Here is a 16,844-nt window from a genome sequence, read left to right as displayed (position 1 = left end):
CTCCCAGTGGTCATAGGGAGGCACTCGACCTCCGTTCACTCAATTTGATTCAATGCAATGTTTGTGCCTCTGGAAGGGAAAGGAAATGAGAGGAGAAGAGGACTGATCCCCTCTGTCTGCACAAGACAAATGACAGTGTAACAGAGAAACTCCATCCTTCCAATCAAAGGAGGACAATAAGCACATTTTCATCCACTGGACAAAAAAACAAAACAAAACAAATACCTCTGTTTTTCATTAGAGAAATAAGACAATCTTGTTTCTGTCCTTTCCAAATATCTTCAAACAGTGTTTCTGGATCTTAAAAGAAATGTTTAAGTGTGGGACAGGAAATCTGGAGTGACTCATTGCATTGACAAAATGGCAAATTAATGCCATAAGACTCATCTTTGACAAGTCATTGCTTTGATGAGCTAAAGGAGAGCTGCAATTTAGCTGTGAACACACATAGACAACAAAGAAAGCTGTGGGACATCTGAGGTAAATTTACCATGACTATAAACAGAGGCGGCTGGTGAACAGAGTGCCTGAATAAAGCCGAGTAAGCAGGTTAATGTGAGAGTTCAAACATCATCCGCGCTTAATTAGATCCTGCAAGCCCAGAGAAAGCGTCCCATTTAAAAAACCGGGCTACTTTATGCGTGGTGGCGACTCGGAAATAAATGACACAGAAATCTCTTAACAGCTGGACGACGCAGCGAGGAGACCAAACAACTTATATCTATAAAGCACCAACTCGCAATCCTTACTGCAAAATATATAGGCCCGTCTGCTATAATAAGTAGGCTCGATTATGATAATCCAAATATAACATGAACCGGTCTGCATACCATGTGAAAATATGCAATATTCAATAGCAGTGATCGGGCGTCTGCGTGGATTCAAATTGAAAACTTCCATCTATAAACAGCATCAGAAGGTGTGTGTAGTTGCCAAAGATAATGGCTACGACCTGTGTGTGTGTGTGTGATACTGATAAGCAAGTGCGAAATACATGATTGTGGATCATATATCATCATAAAACACATAAAACACACCATTACGCATCAAATGCTGAGGCACACGGAGAAACAACGCTGCCACACAGGAGAGAGGCAGCGCCGCGTTTATATTGCGGTCTTAACAGCTGGTATACGCCCGACACTAAGACACCAAACACAGCAAAAAAAACAAACAAACAAACAAACAAACAAACAAAAAGCCTCTGAGCTGGCGGTAAGAACTTGTATCAAATAACACCGGGATGAATAATACAATGTGGCAAAACCCCGAATAACCCATGCGGTCACTGACGCGCTCTGATACACTGTAGCCTGCAGCATTAGAAGTACAGACAGCCCGTGTGTGTGCATGTGTGTGTGTGTGTGTGTGTGGACAAGAAATAACATCCCCGCTGCTGTCAATATGACCAAGAGCGGGATAAAAACTTGAAACATGTACCTGTGTACTGCAAGAGAAACATTGTCCACAAGAGGCGAGGTGCGGTTCCGGTCGGTCCTGTGCTGTATAGGACGAAGTGTACGGAGTAAAAAAAATCCTTGAATGGAGACGGGCTCTTGTCCCTCAGTCAGTCCGCTCCGCTCGGCAGACTGGACTGCAATGAGAGCAGCCAGTCGAAGCGGGACCTTTTAGCTACGGCAGGCGAGCCCGCCCTCACGACGTGCACAGTTCGCGTCTGAAGCGGAATACCAGTTCGCTCTGTGACGCGCAAGCGAACTGTTCGGGCTGTTCAGGTTGAAAAGGGGGTGGAGGGGGGACTGACAAAACTCCTGCTCTTATTCTCTATCACTGCGCTGTAGAGGAGAGCTCTGGCTCTGCTGAACTGTCAGGAGGCGATGCTGTGTGCAGGGAGAGCTGCGAGCAAAAGCTCTATACCTCCTCGACGGCAACTCACTCAGTGCGCACAAGAGGACTCACTCAACACACATGAGAATTTGATTTAAAAAAAACAAATCCAAATTTGCATTAAAAAAAACTTCTGAGGTGCAGCAATGCCATGAATGCACATGACAGCCAGGTAATTTGTCCCAAACTTCTGACAGCTGTGTGTTTAAGAAGGTGTCATTCTGTTGTTTGCCAGTTGGAGGAGGACAAGCATAGAGATGATTGTTTCAGTGCCATGATTCTCATGCAGACTGATGAGAGGCATTCCTGTCATCAGAGAAGCTCTGTGGTCTGAAATAAAAACAACATTTCCCAAGCTTCTTATTTAGTTTCTCTTGTAGCCTCTTTCAGAGCTGCTGCTGGTGATTTGAGTGAATCTGCAGGACTTGAGTCCCAGGTTTTCCATGACTGTACTCTTACTGTAAGAATATTTCAGCATGAACACAGTCTTTGCTTTGATCAACATACAGTTAAAAGATTAACCACACAAGCAAAACAGCAGAGTAAACACTATAATGCTTCCATAATTAGACGCAGGCTGTGTACAGAGAGGCATGAGAAATATCCATGGGAATGTTGTCTAATGTATCACTGCAGAGGTCAACTGAGTACTTTCATCTCTGATCCCATGGACTCCCTTTAGACTAAGCTCTAGAGGGACACTGACGTTACCTCTTCATTGTTAATATTTAATTCAACTTCTAATGGTTACAGAATGTCAAGAAGTTCATAAATTATTTGGGCTGATATAAGCAGTGTGCTCATTTTTGGAGTATTAGGGCCATTAACGTGCACTGTAAGCATGAATAGAGTTTTAGGTTATTATGCACACCAAGATTTTCCTAAGAATAGTTACTGAAGTGTCAGATTAGTCTCATTCATGCAAATGTAGTGGACAAATATCTCTTTTGGAATTCAATAAAATTGATAAAGCCTCCAAAATATCTATCATTGTAAGGATGTGTATGTTTTTAAATTATTAACGCACACCTTGAATCTTACTGAGTTTTCGAGAGGCTACAGAACATCAGCTTAACGGACCCAGAGGTTTTAAAAATAAAATCCACATGAGAAAAAGACAACACAAAACATCCAGATATTTATAGAAAACATTAGGATAATCAGTAGGTGGTGCTAATTCTTTGGTGTGTATTAAAATAACTGGGGCCTATAATCAATTACTTATCCAGCTTTACTTTTTTTCTAGGCACTCTTTGCCATGTTCTTGTATATCATGGTGATTAGCCTCACCCAAGCAGCAATCTGTGAGGCTGAAAAGTGAAGCCAATGCAAAAAAATGTTTTCCCAGCAGCCTGTGGGGGCTGGCTCCAAAGATGTGTCTGTAAATTCCCTAGTTTTATTGACTTTAAAGTTTTGTACCATTAAAGGTGTGACTGCTGGATTTGTTTAATGTGTAAAAACTGAAAACCCACATGCATGTATCACACCTATTGCTTTGTCAATTGGAGTTTCCATGGTAACTGAACCCAAACCTTGAAGTTTCAACATGGACACAACACTATAATGTGCTTAAAGGTTATTCCTGGACTAATCATACACAGTGATTTAACAGGCATGGAATGTATTCAAATATCCACACACACACAAAAAAAGACACATACACCCACATAGACACACACACACACACACTAAGCTAAAATTGAGGCTGCATAGTTCAGGTCAATAAGCCCCCGGATACATTTAGAAAATAGCTGCTGTGTCAAATGATTTTCTCCTCTGTCCCGACCAATAACTCAGGTTGAACTGCCATCACACAATCATTTTAAAGGTAAATAAAAGTATTTACCAAAGGCCAGAGTGCCATTCCCCTGTTTCCACGACTTAAAATTGCTCTCAATTTCTAGTCCACAATGAAGTCAGAGTAACACTATTCCACACACACACAAAAAAAGGTGCTGGGCTGATTCAAATACAGCGATGACAGTAAGTTACCACACTGTTTCCTTCATCTACTGTCAGCAAATACTGTCAGCGACTCTCTAAACAGCTTTGACTGATTTAGAGAAATAAACCCGGTTTCTTCTTAGACAAATAACAGCGTTTTTCATGATCGACGCTGTTATTTCATGCAAACATTCAGCATGATTATGATACACATTCAAAGATTCACATCAAGTATAAACCTGACAACCCACCTGACAGCTTCCCTGTGCAGGTACAAATTAAGAGTGGTACACAAACAGAGGAGCATCGTCTGCACAGTGATTTGATTTGTTATGCTATGCAGACTTATTGTCACAGATGTCTTGCTAACTTTGTATAAAAGTCCCCATTTTCAAAATAAAGCTTGACAAACTGTCCTAATAAAGGCGAAGCTCAGGAGTGTGTAGACAGGTAACCCTTTATACCAACATGTAATATGCAGGTCTGTTACAATGGGGATACTTGGAAAGACATGACACAATAATATGTGGACACGTGTCCAACATTTGGATGGCATCGATTTGATAAATACTGCACTCTGCTTCATATACCACCAAAAGACTAATATACAGAACATACAGTGAAAATAAGAGAGGTGCTCGGTTATCATCTGCATTTAGGGACTTAAAAAAAACACACACACACAAAGCAATTGGCCTTTTTGCCATCCACATTTTCACCAGAAAAGACTTGTCATAAATAAACTGAATGTTTTCCAGGCAGAATTCAATTACCCCTGTCAGCCAGTAGTAATGAATAACAGCCAGTGCATGCTCTCATTCAATTTTGTTGTCCATAGGGAATGATGTTTGTCTGATGTCTTGATTTTTTTTCACAATGATGTTCTTTCTGTGGCCTGCTTAGTGTAGCAAAACATTCAAATCAAACACTAATTTGACTCTGTGCCTCAGCAGATGAAAGCAGCCTTGGTTTGCTTTTATGGTTTCATATGAGAACATATGCGTTTGGTGACATTAGAGGCCTCCTTAGTCAAATACATATTTGCTGGACTTGAAAGAGAGGTGAAAGAAGTAATTCTGGCTGAAATGTTTTTTTGCAGTTTCTACTGTGGGGAGACGTCACTGCATGTTTCATAAATGATGATTTCAGCTCATCGCAGTTTTCAGTCATAAAGCAGAATATATGGAATGGTTGACCCAGTTAGATTTAATGTCCTGCTCAATATATTTGTTTAGTTAAAAGGGAAATCTCTCATAATGAGTTATTCAAATTCTATTACTGCACATTAGATGGAAGCTGGGCCTCATCAACAGCTGTCATAGTCAAATTCTAACAAGGGCTTTGAGAGTCATGCCTCTTTCTTAGTTTCATTTTATTCAATATTTCCCCTTCCACTAAACATTTATGAGTATGTTTCCCACAAGATCTTGCCACTGTTTGTCTGCTTCCATTTCCAAATAACACAGTCCACTTCATGTTGTATCAATATGCCCTTTCTAGTCAAACAACAGGGTTCAGGTAGCTCTCCAGAGTGGAAGAGTGGATGATATTTAAAAAGGTAAACTAACTGTGATGCTATTTGGTGTCTTCCATGTTGGGATCTATGAAAGGTTTGTAGCACAGGTACGAGTGAAAAATACCATTAACTTCACTGTCTTGTTAAAGGAAGTCAGCTAGAGCAGAAATATATCTTAAGGATGGGGACACCTCTGTCTTTTTAGTTCTTGCTAGTTATCTTTGACCTCTATCTTCCATAATCCTTCTCTTTTCTAATTACCTAGCTCATCTCGTCCCTCCTTACCTCATATCCCTGCAGCCTGAGTGATGGTTAGCAGATGATCATCTGGACAGGAAAGGTTGAGGTGACTCTCCAGCTTAAGTCACACCTCATTAAGTGAGCTTCACAGTGTCCCAGTTCACGTACTGGTGTATTCCTACTTGGACAGATTTAATGAGTTGTGCCATAAAAAAGTAGCTGAAGCCAACATGTTTTGAGATGCAGAACAATGTTTGCCATCATTTGGTTGGTACGTGAGAGGAGGGAGTTAGTGTAGGCGCCTCGGTGATGACAGTATCTGTTCTGGAAACCGGATTAGGCTAAATCCAAAAGGAGGCCAGGCAATTCTCTGGAGAGTTTTTCCTCAGCATGAATATTGATGGAAATGGGTCTCAAACAGAGTGCAAAACAACTGTTAACCCCTCTGCACTGCTGAAATGTTGCTAACTGAACTTGCTGCCACACCATCATTCACAGCCAGAGAATCACTTGACTTCCAACACCACTCGTACAATGCCACCAACATGAGCCGATCGTGTTTGTTCTATGACATGAACACGCTGCACTGAAATTGTGTGAGAAAGTCCTCAGAAATTAGAAATCCGTTCATGACAGCAAGTGTACACTGTGGTGCTTTTTGGCAGCTGTGTTGCACAGCAAGCTTTTTGTGATTCCTGGCACCAAATGTACTATCAGCTGTACACAGGCATGAAACTTCACTGCCCCTGAGTCAACATTAACACAAGGGCAGGTAATGTCTTGTAGCCAGACCTCCAGCTCCCACCAAGAGGTCAACAACAACGATAAACAGAAAACGGAATGTTGGATAAAAAGACTTTGGATTCATGAACAGCTCTTGAATGTGTTTCATAAAAGTGGAATTTTCCACAAATCGGTCAGTGTGTTTTCTAAACTACCTGCTGACCTGTAAATATAAAAGCATCTCCAATTATTAAGAGTGTGAGAGACTTTTCCAAAACAATGGTAAATGACAGAATACTGCTGGCTGTGACGACTGTAGAAAGTTGTAAAGTTTCACTTTTAATACATCAGTCATGCTAATTTAAGCAGTACTTACACTAAATACTCTGTACACACTACACAGAACATGACATTAACCATTATATACCCTGTATGGATTATCTTACAAGCTAATTCTAACTTCATCTCTCACAACACACTAACAACCCATACAAATTAAAACTAGTGTAAAGAATATCTCCAAACACTCAAGTGGTTGGCTTATCGTCACATCCACCATCATATCTGGTGAACTTCTAAAGAATAACACAGCATTACAGACTCTAGGGCTGGATATCAATCATATAGCTTGCATTTAAGTTTTTATTTGTGCTGTGGTCACACTTAGTTCAAAGGAAACGAGGAGAGGGCAAACATGGAGCAGTGAGTACCTCATTAACCTTTGGTGTACAAGAATATTTCAACAATAATGGCAAAACGAGCACATTTTAATCAAGTATCCCTCTTTGATTGGAATGTTGAAGCTCAGGCGCAAAAAAGTCAGCATAAAAAATAAAGACTATTGTACATTTTCTGCTTTAGTCTAGGCCCAAGAGAACAGAACTGCAACTATGAACACACACTTACTTTATTTTTTCCCCCTAAATAATAAGCAAAATGTTTACAATCATAGTGGCTCTCTTTTATTCTTCATTGTGTATCTATTAACAATATTACTGTATGAAACCTTGAAGCCAGTGTCCTGTATTTAGGCAGAACATTGGCTGAATGGGTATACTCCTGTTGCAGATGGTTGTGCTGTAGTTACTGTGCACAGAATTTCATTAGTTTTCTCTATGCACCACAGAGGCGAAAGCAAATTATCAACCAATGAAATGGCTCACCCCTTTTTGCCCATTTAAACCTTTAGGTTTTTCAGTAAGACAGCTAAGGGTTTAAGTCCAAGTGTAATTAATGAAGAAAGAAAGAAAAAGCTTGACATCTTTATTGTCTCACAATCTGACCTGAGACAGGTTTAGAGATTAAAGAAACACTCTTGAATACTGTAGAAAAGCAAGAGATTACTAGATGGTAAAGCCTGTGGTAGGGAAAATACACTGGGTGCTGTGGAAAATTTTGCAGTGCACAAGGGTGAGGGAAGAAAGGGGGTACAACAAAAAGAGCAGACCAGACAAGCAGGAGGGAGGGAGAAAGGCCAAGTATCAGACAGAGCATTCATTATCACCTGACCGACCTGCATATTGCGCTGTGTGAGAGTAATGGGAAAGGACACACTCATCGGCCAAAGCCCAGCAAGAAAGGCGCTTTTCATTCCCCCTCTCTTTCCTTTCTCTTAAGCAATCTGTCAGTTTCTTACTGGGTTCAATTTCAATTTATCTTCAGAAAATGTACTATAGGATCCCATTGTTTTCAAAAATACATTAACAGCTGACTGGACACAGTAATACCGTGCCTAATGTAATGCATAATGAAAGGGCAGATTATGTAAAAGCTAATTGTCCATTTAATGAGCACTATTATCTTCAATTCTGTGATGTTAGTTACATGCACTGGAAGGAAAAAGGTCGATATTCAAAGGCAAAGTAACAGATTGTCCTGGAATAGAACACAACAGCTTCCAAGGTTGAAGAAAAATATCCAGAGACCTTCAAAGAGTAACTGAATATGCTGAATATGTCATGATCTGACCTGCAAATTATTTTCATGATGTGAAAATTCACCATTCAATAAAACAACCTTCTCTGGAGCTCAGTAAAAAAAATGTGTATTTTGAGCACATACACATATAGTAACACATACTCAGGCCTCTTACCTGTGACTCGGCTCGATCTGTAGTCTTTGTACATCCTACAGACGCAGCGTCGTCGGGTGTGATCTCAGCTTCTGTGGTCTTGTAGCAGCTCTGTGTCGAAAAACAAAACCAAGGATAACAAAGGTCTGATCAGCTGCTGTTTGTTCTGTTCACAAAAATATCTCAGAAGAGTCGCTTTACACCGCAACTCTGCATCCGACTTATTCATTCTGTAGTCGTTCAAGGACACTGACTGAGAGGAGCTTTTAAGAAGGGCCAAAATAAAAGGGCTTTGTCTTGAATAGAGAGAAGACAAACAGAGGAGACTGTAATTCATCCGCTTCTCCAAAAGGCACGACCTCCCTGCTTTGTGGAGCAGAAGCTCATGCAAGCCAGAGAGGGCTCTGAGGCACGGGAGGGTCCCATTGACTGCGCTATTAACACTCAAACTGGGAGGAGGAGGAGAGGGGGGGGATCAGCATAGAGGAAATACAAAACGCTGCCAGAAGGATGCACAGAGAATTCCGTAATGCATTTCATTCCACCATGAGAGACCCTGAGGGTGCCGTGATGACCAGAGTAATTGGCTTTCTCCAGCTATGATAATCTGCATCAGTCATGCCATGCCAACACACTCTCAGGCCACTGAGAAGGTCACAGTGATCCCCAGACCTCACTTCACTATGCTGACAGCAGCGTCTGAATTCTTATAAAAAGACTTTCGCTGCATTCTTTGGCTTTTACCTTTACTTCAAGGACATAACTAGTTAGACATCTTTGTCTCAGTCCTTGAGATTTTTCCCATTTAAATAGCAAAGTTGCAGGCCAATACTACATAAACACATTCATCAAATACATATTACCTTATCCCATGTCACAGCCTTCATGGGATTTTAGGTTATCACTCATGTTATCCTTTGAATAACATGGCAGGCAGAGATAAGATTCTTATCTCTAACATGTGTGCTGACACATACTGTATATGACAAGCCAAAAGATCTTGTCACACACACCTCACAGCATCTTTGCAAGTCAGCCTGTACTTGACTACGCGTGTGTCTTTAATTGATGATGAGAGGAGCAGCTCAGGACACTTCCTGCACCAGCTCAGCTTGAGTGGCACCATAGTGCTACAGTAGCCAAGTGCTTAGAAATCTAAAAGGTTTTAGCACCATCCAAATCATCTTGTCTTTTAATGGGACACACAGACACCTTATAAATGTGTTAGTGTGCATGTAACAAGTGCCTTATTTGATATAAAATACAGTTGGTGTAAAGTGGGGAACTTGACAAGTGATCAGATGAACCAGAGGAACCATCAGGTTTGGTCTGAACCTCTATGAATCAGCCACAAGCTCATGGCTTGAAACCAGGAAAGATGGACTGTCAGATAAACATGTTATGATCCCACAAATCTCACATGATTCCAGCAGCCTCACAAGGAAAATGTTTTGCCACAATCCTGTGTTTGCTTCCTTCAGGAAGAATGAACAGAGAAAGAGAAATGACCATGTGCCTGAGCGTATTTACCAAAGGTGACACTTACAACATCCCTATAAAAGAACACTAGAAATAATGACACATTTTTAAAGCATTATCTCAAACACACATGGTCCTAATTTCAAATGTACAACAACGCAGATGAATCCAGACAACCGGACAGGAATCACAAACAGTGCTGACATAGTCCAAAGCTCTTCCAAAGATTATACAGGCGCTGAATTTCTATTTGTTTGTGATATAATCATGATTAACTGGCATAACCTCCACAGACCTCTTCATGTAATTCACTGGAGAGAGTCTGGAAAAAATTAAATGAACCACGGGAGCGCAGGATAAAAATGAACACACGGTTTCATTTTTTACACAAATGGAATCAATATTGAAAACAAGGACAAGAGAAACATAATTAAAACAACAGCTTGTGTTCAGGCTTTTAACATATTTTTTCTATATAACAGTGTTAGGACAACTGTTAAAAATTAAAAGAAAAGCTACAAGAACATTCATTTCTTGAAATGTACCCATTTAAAGGAATGGAGTGCAGGTACTTAACAAAACAAAAAAAAAGGATTAAACTATTATACATTTTAAATCTGAAAACAACTACAAAGAGCCAGAAGCTTACAGCAAACTAATTGTTTAAACCTTCTATCTGCATAAACAATTAGTGCACAAAAACAGAAGATTAGATTAGGCTGATTAAAGTCATTGTGCTCTTGAATTTTCAGGCATTTGGACACATGTAGTGTAATATTGAGAGCTGGTGAAACTACAGAAAATGTGAGCAGACCATCCACCACAAAGCAAAATCAAGGCCAAAGGAAAAAAAATGCACACTCTCCCACTGTGCAGACAGAAAAAAAACAGGCTGCTTAGTCACCATCAAAATGGCATTAGCCTTAACTTTGGAAGAATGATGACTGCTATTTTAATTTGGGAAAATGTGTGTTTTATTAATGAGGGAAAACAAATAAAATCCCCTTTTTTAAGTCCTTTGTGGGAACAGCAATAAATGGCATTCATTCATCACTTTTAAGGCAGCCCCCCTCATCATAGTTGTTATTAAAAGCATTTTTTATTGCCACACACTTATAGTTCTAAAATACTTTTATAAAATACTTCTACTGTGTGTAGTTTAGAAAATGCTCGAGTTGCTAACTTGGGAAAATATGTGCACTATTGATTACAAATGAAGCCAGAAAGAGCAGGGTGGGAAGAGAGAGCCTTGGCAGCGGCCTTTTGAAATCAGTCTCTGAAATTTAGATTCAGATCCAGCATGCTTAGCAATATGCAAGCACAAAAGCTGGTAAGACAGTGCTGAAGAGGGAGCTTTGTGCAGACATGCTTGCTGAGAATTGTTATTCTTGAGCATTATTAAAATAAAAATCTAGTTTTTCTTCATAGCAGAATTGCAACATGAGGGAGAAGACGCAGGAAGCTTGTGCAGCTCAGACTGTTGTTTGTGTTAATATCTTAGTAGTCAAAATAACACATCTCGAGTGGATTGGATGCACAATTATTATTGACAGGCTGTTTATGAATAACGAGTAAATCAACACAACAAATGTGTAAAAATGTCAGTTTTACTGCTTCACTGCGGTGTTAGATGTACTGCTTTCTATGCATGAATTCCAGATCATTCAAACAACATTCTGCATGTTTAGTCTGAGTATTTTCAGTTGTATTTGTATATACACTTGAGCACATTTGTCCTCTTTAGGAATCCATAAGGCCAGACCCCTTTGTCTCGCGGGGATTATAGGATCCCCTTGGTAAGAAGAGGATTATCAAAGTGAACTGGCCCTATAGTGATGGAGAAGGGAGATACCCCATAATAACCCCGATAGGTTCATTCATCTTTAGTCTCCATGGCAGCCTAGGAAGGCACAAACCCTCTGAAACTGTTCACAGCGTTTGATTAATCATTCCAACTTCACAGCTGATCAGTACTTCGCGAGTAGCTCCAGTCCACCGTTTTTTTCTGAGGCTGTCCCTCAGCCTGCATGCTTATCTCTGTGATAAAGTACCTCATCTCATGCACAGGTGCAACAACAAAAAAATAAGCCTTGGATGATTTTATATTTGTCTAAAAATCAAACAAATATGTCCACAACAGAGAGCAGTCATACACACACACACACACACACACACACACAATTCCTTCACATGTGGTTTAAGTGTTTTTATTGTTATTGAATATCATGCCTCATTTGGAGAGAAAACATCGATCAATGAGACAAACTTTTATGCATGTTTACAATGTCTATCAGCGCTGGTTGTGCCTAGAAGGCATATTCTCACCTGCAGTGCATCAGCCATTTAACATAAGGCACTTTCCTACCAAACTCTAACTACCCAGTGGGGAGTTCCCCTAAGAGCTACATACCCTCAGGGGCGTTTTTCTATTTGCACCGAGTGCTCTACTCCCTCTAAATGGAGGCAAAAAATCTAACCTTATGTGAACCACTAGGTACAATGGACTTACTTTCCTAAGAATGTCAGTAGGTTTACGTTAGGTGAAATATCAGCTACATTTCTAAGAAACAATATGTTAAATGACCACTTTTGTAAGATTCTGAAGAAAAATCAGTCTCTGCTATTAAACAGTATAGCAGGTTGCTAAGCTGTTAATTATCATTTACTTTCTGTACAAGTACATTAACTGCATATGAAGTTATTTTGAGATCAGACCTTTGCTCCATATATTTACATAACATTGATGAAAATTTCATTTAGCTGTTGCAAGAGAAGGACTGTGTCTTAACATATGAGAGGGATATGAACCAGTCATGACCAGTCAACAACCCAGTCCCCTGAAAAAATGTTGCTATTTAAGATTTCTGCAAACCACAGACACATTAATTCTCTCTAATTCTCAGCCTAACATCATATCTACATTTCTCTATAAAAAAAAAAAAGCCTACTGTAACCACCCGCCAACTTACTTTAGTCTGACCACTGACTGAGTGGACAGATCAACTTATATGCAATACATTTGTTTCATTTACTCCAAAATTAGTAAAGGTCAGGATGTAGGATGTAGATCTTAGGCCTGTCTAAAAGCAACCATGTAAAGTTTCACAGCAAAGGCCATGAGGAAGAAAATATTCTATCTGGCCTTATAGGATAACATAACCACAAGCAATCACATCCATGTCCCACCATCAAATCCATCCAAGTTACCCAGCCCCTCACCATTACCACATATCCACCCCTCCGTTCATGTATTAGTCTATCTGTCCTAAGCAGTTTTGGCTATGAAGGGCAAATCATGAGCCCTGTAAATAGCACAAAAATAATTACTCCACCTAAAATTGACCTATATGCAGCCACAACAAAACAAACCTGTTTACAGCAGTAGCTGTATCCCAAAACTGCACTGTTATGACAACGAGTCTATGGTTCTTTTTTATAGTCGAGCCGGCTAAAATAAGGTAATATTCTCAATAAACTGCTTAAATACGTTTGTAAAGTGATGGATCTTCATCTGCTTAAATGCTTTTTACTGACTGCATTCATTGCCATTGTAAGTATTCATATCTGTACTTTGTAGAAACGTTCAATGGCAACATTTTTCCTGGCGACTCCATTAGGTCCAGCATGTATTTATTGTTATAATGTAAACAGAATATAAAGACATAGACTGTTAATTTTTTTTAAAGAGATAACCGTCAACAATGTTACACTCTTAATGGGTATCACAGTTAATACTGTTAGTATGCTGTAGACAGTAATGACAGGGAAAACCTATTCTGGTGTCAGATACTGATGGTTCAGGGAATGTAAACGCTTCTCTGTGCAGAGCCATTACCATATATGCAGTGATGCATATATGTCATCATTCCTACAATCACAATGTGTGCACACTCTAATGAATCCATTAACTACATAATATGACAATTGTATGGTGTATGTATACATATAGGCTGTACTAAAAATACAGCCACAAGTGTCCCCATGCAATTCCAACCATGCAATCGTGTGGCACAGTATTTGTGTGTTAATGAGCCCCTGCTGACGTACTGAAGTTATGACAGTCTGTCAAACCGTTCTACACACACGGAAACAATGTACTGGAGAAATGGCAGCACCACTGTCCTGCAAAATGTGAAGCCACAGTGTAAAACAGTTAATCATATATTTTTAATAATAGGCACACAGAAACACTACGACAGTCATCTGTGCCTTCTGGTTGGATTTCTTAAAGATCTGGCTGTGTATTTCTTTTGGTATATATGCTGAAATCATTCAACAGGATTAACCACTGCAGACATTTACTCCATTCAGCATGGGTGATTGGAATGAAGCAATAAATTAGCTGTGTATTCCATTTCTAGTTCCTGATGGGTCGCTTGTGTTGTTGCAATGACATTACACTGTAGATTCAACACAGCATATGTCACAGAAAAGGATCATGTTAAAGGGGACAAGGGGACAGAGAAACGAAGACAGACAAACCCACTGTTCTCCACCAACATAACGATCAAAGAGAAAGAACTGGGTACGAGTGGAGTGCATCCTCCATCCTTTAGCCATGGCTCAGGCTGGAAACTCTGATGTTGAGCAGGAAAACAATTTTCCACAATGTTAACAGACATAGCCAGAGGACCAACACAGAATTATTTTCTATCAAAGTGAGACAAGGAGCCCATAAGTGTGCAACGTAAACAAATTAAACAGCAACTTGGTTGGTTTATAAGTTTAGATGAGGCTTACAGTGCAAGCGGAAGAAGAAGAACTGAAGTCACTAATAAACTCTGGATGATTTCATAACTCTGCTGATGACTGTGTGTCATACAGAAAGAAAGAAAATCAGACATAGTACAATTTTTTCTTTTATATGCACAAAACTCTGTTAACTGACAGCTTTGGTGGTGGTTACGTTAAATAAAAAAAAACATACTGACTCACTAAAGGCAGCCAAGGGAGAGGCTTTTCACACTGTAATTTACAAGTGGGCTGGGAGCCAGTGAGTGTTGTTTAACAGCCGTAGACACGTGCTGTCTTTGCATTCATGGCCAATGAGGAGGACAGGGAAATCATTTTCTCCCACCCGCTAACAGACACGGCGAGCTGCAGCCCACAATACAAGTTGTCAGTGCCAAAAGAAAACAAAATATTCTGAAAAAGATGAAACAGGTAGGCAGAGATAACTGTTTAGGTGGATACATTATTATTTTGTAAGTATCCTTTTGAGGACAAAATCTAAAACATATCTCAAGTGCATGCCATTATGTTAATTAAGGCAACTAAAGAGAGTGACATCCTTTATATGTATAAAAATCCCACGTCTTATGGTACACATGCATGACATGTTCTCAGTTTATATACTGTATGTATAACTTGTCTTCCAGGGTGGGAAAGGAGCAATGGTGTCGAGTCAACCAACCCTTGGTAAATGCAGGTTTAAAAAGGCAGTCTTGCATGTGAAAGGCTCAGCTCTTCTTGTCACAAGTACTTAAGTCAGGGAAGAAAAGGAGGCAAGCTAAAGTGTGTATAGAGGGAAAAGGACGAGACGGGGAAGCTAATGTTGCTACAACAGGGACATATCCCTGATCTCTGAGGTCTCCCTCAGATCTATGATATACGGTTTAAAATATTAAACACATATCAGCAAGGAAAATACTCTGGAAAGAACAGCGTCAGCCCATGAGAATCAGATTCTATTTCACAACATTCAATTGGATAAAAACATGTTGTAGCAAGGATCCCAATGACTAAAATGATCTACAGTGACCTGTGATTTGTTACGCTGAACTAATGAATCTTTCCCCAAATTAGATCAGCAAATAGCCAAAGAGGAATCTATGAAAGCACATCTGTGGAAATATGTGCACCATGGTTGCCATGTCTGATAACTACCGGTACATACAGGACACTGAAGGGTCAGTGATTGACCACAGGCACATAGATTGAGGTCTTAAACAAGCCATAGATGGATTGAACTTGTGATCTCATGAGCATCCAGCTGCAAGATAAGTAGAACCTCCATCCAACCTCATCTAAAATCTGCTTGGTCACCATGCAGGCCAAGAAGACTGGAAGTGCTGCACCATTGATGCATGGTGAAACGCTGATCACATACGGATTCATTCTCTAGAAAAAAACTCCCTCCTGTTCGCTCTGTCACAATTTGTCTAATTAACATTTAAGGAACATTGAGAAAAAAATGGAGTTATGTGTAATTTCTTTTCTTGCAGTAAAAGCTCAGCTTGCAGCTGTCTCACTTTATAAAAGACTCTGTATCTGGCTGTGCCAGCACATGCATGAGCATGGGCATGCACATAAAGAGAAACACAGAGATGGAACAACATTCACATGCTTTTGTTGATGAAGTATTCTATGCTACAAGGATAATTTAAATGTGAAGACTCTAAATTTGGCTGCCACTCACACAATAGTAATAAGCAATGTTCTCAGTATTAGCTATGAGTAGGCACTCAGCTGCTCCACAGTGATCTCTCCAGGCCCTAAGCAGACTACAGCCTTTGACTGAAAAGCAGATGAGTCTGTTCTGCTCCTCATTGCAGGCACCTCTCCTAACAGCTAATTACTTTGTCTCAACACCAAAGCTCCCTCTGATAAGAGCTATGAGCTGCTTAGTAGTAAAGAGAAACTGTGCAGCATGATGGCACATTAAGCCTAGAGATAAGTAAGATGAAGGGAAAAATGGGTGGGGTTTTAAAGAAAGTTGCATGTCATTGCATAATACAGTACATTTAGGCTGTGAGGTCTTTTTTATTTTTTATTTATCTGGTGATTTTTCTAATCAATTAATCATTTGGTCTATGAAAATACACCCACAGATGGACACATTAGTAGATATACCATCTCCTAAATCTTTCATGCTCAACCATTGACAGTAAAAACTATGGACAGAGCTTCCGTGACGTCACCCGTTTGTTTCTGAAGAGCCGTTTTGAGGCTCGGTGGGAGGTTCCGGGACGTGATGACCGCCGCCATGTTGATAGCGTCACGTCCGCCAAAACTCTCAAATATGGA

At 40.0% G+C, this 16,844-nt stretch overlaps 1 protein-coding gene across 2 annotated transcripts in view; it reads right to left on the bottom strand.

The window, feature by feature from the left end:
- enox2 (ecto-NOX disulfide-thiol exchanger 2) overlaps positions 1-16,844 on the bottom strand; it is a 137,998-nt gene that overhangs the window by 98,541 nt on the left and 22,613 nt on the right. Inside the window, exon 3 of one of the 2 annotated variants that reach the window (XM_028416779.1) lies at positions 8,361-8,450. In XM_028416779.1, the coding sequence (XP_028272580.1) occupies positions 8,361-8,394 (34 nt within the window). In that variant the 5' untranslated portion in view covers positions 8,395-8,450. Of the gene's footprint in view, positions 1-1,440; positions 1,586-8,360; positions 8,451-16,844 lie in introns of those variants that run through there. The other variant, XM_028416780.1, reaches the window with a different exon arrangement.

Source organism: Parambassis ranga, chromosome 10 (genome assembly GCF_900634625.1).
Source record: "Parambassis ranga chromosome 10, fParRan2.1, whole genome shotgun sequence".
NCBI classification, from domain to species: domain Eukaryota; kingdom Metazoa; phylum Chordata; class Actinopteri; family Ambassidae; genus Parambassis; species Parambassis ranga.
This window is presented reverse-complemented; position numbering and strand designations above follow the sequence as displayed.